The 8685-nt window shown below is 37.4% G+C and overlaps 1 protein-coding gene across 1 annotated transcript in view; it reads right to left on the bottom strand.

Annotated features, from left to right (window-relative positions):
• Positions 1–8037, bottom strand: part of LOC144973364 (troponin C-like) — a 47458-nt gene extending 39421 nt beyond the window's left edge. Inside the window, exon 1 of the mRNA XM_078915704.1 lies at positions 7757–8037. Within this exon, the coding sequence (XP_078771830.1) occupies positions 7757–7759 (3 nt within the window). The 5' untranslated portion in view covers positions 7760–8037. The remainder of the gene's footprint in view (positions 1–7756) is intronic.
• Between the last annotated feature and the right edge of the window lie 648 nt (positions 8038–8685).

Below are 8685 nucleotides of genomic sequence, written 5' to 3'. Positions count from 1 at the left end.
GCCTATTCTCACAAAAATGTATTAATCAGACTATAAACGTTACACATATTTTTGTGTGTTAGTCCGTTACACTTCCGGATGGCAATGTTGTGATCTTAGCCAGGGGGGGGGGGGTTGCGGGGGGGGGGGGGGGGGGGGAGGAGGGGGAGATCCCCTCGACCGATTTCATTGTATGCCACGCACACGTTGATATAAAATACTCAGCATTTCTGCTTGCAAAGTATTGTACTGACAGGTATAGCTGGATGTGTGTAACCTTTAACGTTTATTGATTCTATGCGTTTAGATGAGATGTTCACAACATCTGCCCTCCAGATGAAACGTACAACAAACACACACACAAATTATGTGTAACCTCAAGCGTTTAAAGTTTGATAGATATAGATAGAATGCGCTTGGCCAAGGAGTTCACAACATTGCCACCCGGAAGTATAACGGACCAACACACAAACTCTGTGTAACCATGAACTTTTATAGTCTGGTTAATACAGTTTAGTGAGAACAACTATCAAACGCGGATGGCAAAAACAATAACAAAGGCCTGAGTGACGTCATCTGCATACTATCTATATTGTTGTGAGAACGCATCAACTAAAACAATAACAAAGAGCCATTTGACGTCATCTTCATTATTTCTGTTTTTATATTTGATTTGAATGTTGCCTTTGGCTGGCACTAGGACTTTTCTTTCGACGTCATTTATAGACAGAACGAAGTTGACGTCACTCGGGTCTTTATTATAGTTTTGTTTTTTTGTTTGTTTGTTTTTTGTTTTGTTTTTTGTGTTTTTTGTCTGTTGTTTGTTTGTTTGCCATCCATGTTTGAGTTATTCTCACTAATCTGTATTAACCAGACTATAAAAGTGTGAGGTTAGACAAACTATAGTTTTGTGTGTAGGGTCCGTAATATTTCCAGAGGGCAAATTTGTGAATATCTTAGCCAATCGCACAGTATCCGGAAGTATAACGGACCAACACACAAAACTATGTGTAACCATGAACGTTTATAGTCTGGATGATACAGTTTAGTGAGAATTACTCATACACTTGGCTGGCAAAAAAACAATAACAAAGACCAGAGTGACGTCAACTTCAATCTATCTATAGCCTGACACTTGAACCGTAGCCATCGTTAACTTATAGACAGAACGAAGATGACGCCACTCAAGCCTTTGTTATTGTATTTTGCCATCCGCGTTGGTGAGCGATTCTCACTAAACTGTATCAGCCACACTATTTTGTGTGTTGGTCCATTATACTTCCGGATGGCAATGTTATGAGCTTCTTAGCCAAGCGCATACTATCTACTGACCAAATAAATGACATCAAAAGACAAGCATTTGGCCGCAAAAGAAGACAAATCGTGAGTTGTATTCAACAGTTCAACCAATGGGAACACTTGTTTCTTTGACCACTACAAACGACAACTCACTAGACGCTGCACAAAGCTAAAAAATGACGTCAAAATGTAAGTCCCGTCAGAGACAACGCTGTAAACATCAAGGTACTCATTTTAGACCCGAGTATGCAGAGAGAATGTCAGTAAAGAGTATTTTCCAAGGAGTAACTATGCGCCGAGCGAGGCTCAAACCTAGGGCCTTCCGATCCGAGAGCGAGTGTCATTCCACAAGACTACATAGCCGCACAAAGAAAAATTAGATCATACATATAGATAGTTCGAAGATGACGTCACTCAGGTCTTTGTTATCGTTTTTTTGCCATCCACGTTTATGATTAATGCTCACTGAACTAAATCAACCGGACTATAAACGTTCATGGATACACCCAGTTTTGTGTGTTGGTCCGTTATACTTCCGGATGGCAATGTTATGAGCTTCTTAGCCAAGCGCATACTACGAGTATCTCGTAGCATTTATGTGTAACATTTAGTATTTATTGTCTATTAGAGGGGCGGTTAAAGATAGCTAATTACCCAACTGGCGTCCCGAACCGTCTAAAAACAACGATAAAGAGCCGATTGATGACATTCCTTTTGTAATAAATACTCACGCCGCCTACTCAACCTCACCCCCCCCCCCCCCCCCCCCACCCCACCCCTCTAAATGCCCATTAAACCGGATTACAACAAAGAGGAAGGAATTCGGTGAAAATCGAAAATGTGTTATCATCTACAGCGGTATCTACGCTAACAAACAATAGTTCTATTATTTTTTAACAGAAAATATTAATGTATCTAGATGATGAACCTCTCACTTGTTGTTATAAAAATTAAACCTGAGACTTCTTTGAAGTAGTTATTGTAATTCCATTAATGCGTTTAAGTAAACCACTCAAATGTTTTGCTCGCCGGATGAATATCGCGAACACACAGAACAATGTGTAACCTTTACATTTATAGCATGTCAGGGGGATTAAAGCGTAGTTGTTACTAAACATCCAAATGGCTGTCAAAAACTGTCTAAAATCATTAACAAAGAGCAGAGTGACGTCAACTTCATTATATCTATAAGTGAACTATGGCTACAGTTATAGGGACTAAAGTTAAAATTAATCCTCCAACTGGCTGTCAAAAACGGTCTAAAACCAATAACAAAGAACAGAGTGACGTCAGTTTAATCATCCCATATTCTTCTTTAAGGTCACAGATTTATCATTTTTAAACAAGCCCAGAGGAACATAAATTCATGGATATTATAAGAAAAAGAAAAGTAACAGATTTCCTGGCAATTTTGAAAAAAAAAGCGTTTTTAAAGTGTACGTTAGAGTAATATATTTTCATTGACCTGAATCAACAAATCGGGTCACACATAACATCGGGATCAGCAATCTTTTCGTTATGAAGGTAAAAAGGTCGCGATGACCTCTTTTTTAATATAATTACAATGCAAAACAGAAGGAAAGCTACTGAAAATTGTAGGTTGCAATACGCTTCAACAGTCGCAACGTCACTTCCCTCGTAATGACTTAGTAACTGGCTTTAAACTATCGGAACAATGGTGGACGCCCTTATGAAATATTTCTCCGATGAGCATAAACGTGTGTTCAGAGGAAAAAAACTTTATAAATATGATCATTTTTTGACTTTTACACATTCTGATCACAAGACATATGAAAAGTTCTAGCCAGCATGAAGAATAAAAAGTAACGATTTTCTTTGTTTAGAACCATGATGGCCGCAGTTGCTGTGCGAAATGACATCAGACTATTGAATCCAATTACGGAGACCAAAAATACAGAGACAGGAAACTTTGAGAGTTGCAGAAAGTTATTTAAACAGACAATGCATATCTAGATCAGGCCATGTCAAGTCGGTAAACATCCTCTCACTCATGTTTTTATTTGTTTTACTTTTTAAAAATTGAGCCTTTTTTATAGCGCAATATCTACTAAACGTGCTCAAAGCGCTTTATAAGGGTTTCCAGGCCAACAGCGACACTTAGCATGAAGGACGAGACATAACGCCTGTTAGGCGATGTTATTTTTTTTTTCGGACAAAGACAACGCTGTTACCGGCCAGGTACTCATTTTACACCTGAGTACGGTGAGAGAATGTGAATAAAGAGCCTTTTCCGAGGACTCAACTATGCGTCAACTATGTTACAGTTGTTGTATTCTTTTAAATGGTTGACTGAAGAAGCGTTTTGATCATGAAACGTTGTGAGTTAAGTTGTTTTTTTTCTTTTAAGAGAACTGTTACACTCACTTTGTCCATTGCTATATTTTTACAATCATCAGCGTCTGACAGAATTGTACTCACGCTGAACTCGTTTATTTGTGTGTGTGTGTGTGTGCGTGTGTGTGTGTGCCTGTGTGTGCGTATGGAAGAGAGAAACAAAGGACTGAACAAGTGTGTATGAAAGGCCCCAGACAAAGCAAGAAAGAAAAATACAAGAAAAAAAAACATCCCAAAATTCAGTCGACCTCGAATGGAGATCGAACCTCTGACCTTCTGTTTACCGATCAGACGCGCTACCATTACGCAGTGTAGAAGAGAGAGACACGCGGAGGGAGGGAACGAGAGAGAAAGAAAGAGAGAGAGAGAGAGAGAGAGAGAGAGAGAGAGAGAGAGAGAGAGAGAGAGAGAGAATTTGTCCCTCTTGTGGTATTGTTTATTGTCTATTTCATTGCTTTTCACTAACTCCTTTCCCTTTGTTCAGTCTACACCTAGTACTGTTTGTATTGACATGGCGACTGAATTCGTTTGTTTTGGAGACCATGGGGTCTATAACATCTATATTTAGATTTTGAATTTATTATTCCTGACTTCTGACCTTTGTGTAGACACTGGATGCACTGATCTATTTTTGGTCCTGGAAATCTATACTCGATTGTCTGCCCTTTTGTGAGCTCGGTTCAAACTTCACTAATTATATTTTTAAAAGAGGGTTTATAAATTTCACATGATTCAAAAGTTTAACACAAAACATCTAAAATCGAAGACTTCTTTTGGGCAGTAGTAGTAGTAGTAGTAGTAGTAGTAGTAGTAGTAGTAGTAGTAGTAGTAGTAGTAGTAGTAGTAGTATTGGTAGTAGTAGTGGTAGTAGTATGGTAGTAGTAGTGTAGTAGTAGTAGTAGTAGTAGTAGTAGTAGTAGTAGTAGTAGTAGTAGTAGTAGTAGTAGTAGTAGTGTAGTAGTAGTAGTAGTAGTGTAGTGTAGTAGTAGTAGTAGTAGTAGTAGTGTAGTATGTATGTAGTAGTGTAGTATAGTAGTAGTAGTAGTAGTAGTAGTAGTAGTAGTAGTAGTAGTATGTAGTAGTAGTAGTAGTATAGTAGTAGTAGTAGTAGTAGTGTTAGTAGTAGTAGTAGTAGTAGTAGTAGTAGTAGTAGTAGTAGTAGTAGTAGTAGTAGTAGTAGTAGTATTGTTCATTTTTTTATCCAACATCAAGAGGAAAGCAGATGAAGGCTACCACCACACCTGTGTTGGTTATGAACACACGTTGTGTGGTTTATGCCTTAGGGTGGGGTTGGTTGTTGATTCAATGTTTACACAATCTACAACACAATGCCCAAATCTTTTGCCTTATCAGTGCCAGACATTGCCCTTACCAAAATAGCCGTGGGTGTCTGTCCCACGGAAAAATGCACAATGTCTCTTTTATATTTATCTGTAAATTGATTGAAGTAAATAAACATGCGGGTAAATACGAACATTTATATTACGTATTTCCATGGATCCACCCTAGCTTTAAGTGTTTTATTTTGCATATATTATTATCTCCCTTGATGTTTCGACTTATTTAGATGGATGTTTGTTTGTTTGTTTGGTAGGTTATCGTTTTTCGTTTTGTTTGTGTGTTTGTTTTGTTTCGTTTCTGTTTTGTTTTTTTTTTTGTTTTTCATTTTCATTTTGTTATATTTCATTATTACAGTTTTTGTTGTTATTGTTGTTGTTGTTGTTGTTGTTGTTCATTTGTTAAGTAATTCCTTTATAGGCCTGCATAGTATTAAGTAAAACAGACGTTCTTGTGGTGGTAAAAGATTAGTAAAAGTAGTAGCATAAGCAGTTGTAGTGGTAGTAGTAGTTAGTGGTGGTAGTAGTAGTAGTAGTAGTATTAGTAGTAGTAGTAGTAGTAGTAGTAGTAGTAGTAGTAGTAGTAGTAGTAGTAGTAAATGGAATGATTGCTTTAATTTAATTAACGTACACAGATGATGTGGACATCTCAGGTTTCCCCTTTGTCAACAAAAGACGACGAATAAAATACTAAAGACGCACTGCGCGACTATGTGGTGTTGTGATATTACACTCTCTTTCGGATCGGAATGTCCTGGATTCGAGCCTCGCTCGGTGCATAGTTGAATCCTTGGAAAAGGCTCTTTACTCACATTGTCTCACCGTATTCTGATGTAAACTGAGTACCTGGCCGTTAACAGCGTAATAATGTAATATCGCCTAATAGGCGTTATGTCTCGTTCCACATGTTATTTGTTGCTGTTGTTCATGAACCTTTTGTAAAGCTCTTTGAGCACGTTAGTGGATATTGCGTTCTATAATAAAAGCACAAGGTTGAGAAAGTTTATAAAATGAGAGATGAGATGATGGCGTTATTAAGGCGAATAAAACAGGGAAGCTGCAATCATGATATGGCGTGTCTGCAACGAAATGTTGGTTTTCATTCTCTTGTCAAATTACTGGAACTTGATATTTACATTTTATTTACAGTGCAAGTCGCTTAATTGGAACAGCACCATGTAGCAATTATCGTTCCATTGGAGGTGATCTATATTGCCTTTCCATGTGCTTGAGGTCATTGGTCACATTCCAAAGTGTGCTCAAAATGACCCACAAAGAAAAAAGTTTTCACAGTTTGAGAACTATCCAACGTCACTATTGGTTAATTTTGCTCAGCATGACTCATGGGTATGTTTACAACTTTCGTAAACAAAGCAGAGTGTTTACATTTATTGTAAAACAACACATCATGTGACCAATGACTAGGTTGGACGAAAACATGAATATAGGTTGCTCCCATTAAGCGGCTATCCAATTAACCCATTCCACGAGTAACTTGGTTTCATAATCGGAAACTAGAGGAGCCTAACTAAATGAGTCAATAAGATGGAAAGAATAATAAAGTGAATAAATGTGAATCATATATAAGGGAGCAACATTGTTTCCTTATATATAGAATAAAGGTGACGCCACTCGGGTCATTGTTATTGTTTTTGCCATCCCCGTTTATGAGTAATTCTCACTAAACTGTATCAACCACAACCAAACTATAAACGTTTAAGGTTACACTTAGTTTTGTGTGTTGGTCCGTTATACTTCCAGATGGCAATGTTGTGAGCTTCTTAGCCAAGCGCATACTATCTATAGAGGAGTCACATTTATTCACTTTATTTTTCATAATCGAAACAATCCTACAACGTTCTGAAGGTCTAAACCCGGCATGCGTCCCGATTAACCAGTATATCTTATATAGCAAAACAATGTCAACGACAGATCGATCCAATTAAAGCGTCTATTCCAATAAAGCGGCCTTCCAATTATCGGCTTCAACTGTATTGGTAAATAGAATTTTACTTAAAGGGCTGTGTAATATTGTAGTAATGGCCACCTTTTGTTTAATACAAGGAAGCTACTGTAATAAGTACATGCGTCAGTACTTTCATACGAACGAACTTTTTTTGGAACACGTGATATGATATTTATTGCATTTTATATAATGATTAATGGAACTGTAGCAATAGAGATGTGTAGCTGGACCTGATGTGTATTGATGTAGTAATGGCTACCTTATGCTTAGCAAGGGGAAGCTGCTGTAATAATTATGTGTGTCAGCAAAGAAATGTGTTGGCTTTCATTCTAACGAAAGGTTATTAAAACACGCGATATGATATTTATTTATAATGTTATTTATTGGTTCATGTAATTGTAGCAATATTAGTGTGTAGTGATGTAGAAATGGCTACCTTATGCTTAGCACATTAAGGCTACAGCACGGCCTCACTCTTGTGGAGGAAAAAAAAACATTATTAAAATTTTGGCCAGAAATCTCTACCTTCAAAAATCGATCGATTAAAATGACCCTCATCTGGTCGAAATCTCTCAAACCTGGGACTTTAATAAAGTCCTACGTTTGTGAATATTTGACAAGACGAGAATCATTTTAATCGGTCGATATTTGAAGGACGAGTTTTCTGGCCAAAATTTTAAATCCATCAGTATATCGGTACTTGTTAACAGAGTATGTTGGCTTACATTCTCATGCAAATGTGTAAGCTTGTGATAATATGTGCATATCTTTAGTTATGGATTAAATTAGAATTGTAACAATGATCTAAATACATACTCACCATTTTGACAGTTTTCTAAAGCTGTTTGTTAATTAATTCCGTAACACAAATGAACAAAAATTGTATTATCAAAAGAATAAGAAACCGTTTCTGAACTAAGTAAAGCTGCTATGCTAGCGAGCGTGAGTAAAGGCGAGATATAAGTAGAGATAAGAAAACACAGCTAGAACGGTGGTAGATCCGGCACCAAGGTAGATCTAAGGTAGAAGAAAAGTAAGGGAGGATAGCAGGAGTGAGCAGGTAATAATAATCTCTCTACTCAAACCAGGATGTACAACGGTGCCAGAATTAAGGAACGTGAGCAGAGGGAAGGAGCGGAAGGGGGGGGGGGGGGGGGGGTAGGGAGGAGAGGGGTAGCGTAGCGGTATCGAAGACGACGTGATGTAAATGCTATGCTACTACTAGATATGCCAGACTCCCGCAAAACGGGTTATTTTCATTTTAAAGCATAGTCAAGAAACTTTTAATTTCTTAAAATTCAAATGACGGTATATTATTATATTATATTAATGTGGCCCCATAGATTGACTAAAATCCTTAAAGTTGATAATTTATGAAATTAAAGGTTTGAGAATTTTTGAAGAAGAGCATGGATGAGAAGGATGTGTGTGTGTGTGTGTGAAAGGGAAGGTTGGGGGGGGGGGGGTTAATATATCGTTGTTTGAAGTAACATTTTCAGGTGAAAATATAAAAATATGTGTTTGTCGATGGGAGGCAGTACAAAGTGTCTTGATGTCATTGCTGCCAGATGGCCACGTGTTGGCCAAATTGACAAAAATTCTACATGTTTCTATTATTACTTTTTATTATTCCTTTTTTTTTTAAATTTAGATTTTAAACTTTGTTATAGACTAGACTAGTCGATTTTTTATAACCAAAAGTGATGACTATGTCATAGGGGTCAAAGTGTAAGTATTTTTCGGCCACGT

This window comes from Berghia stephanieae, chromosome 5 (genome assembly GCF_034508935.2).
Source record: "Berghia stephanieae isolate SIO BIC M18660-M18661 chromosome 5, UCSD_Bste_1.3, whole genome shotgun sequence".
Lineage (NCBI taxonomy): Eukaryota > Metazoa > Mollusca > Gastropoda > Nudibranchia > Aeolidiidae > Berghia > Berghia stephanieae.
This window is presented reverse-complemented; position numbering and strand designations above follow the sequence as displayed.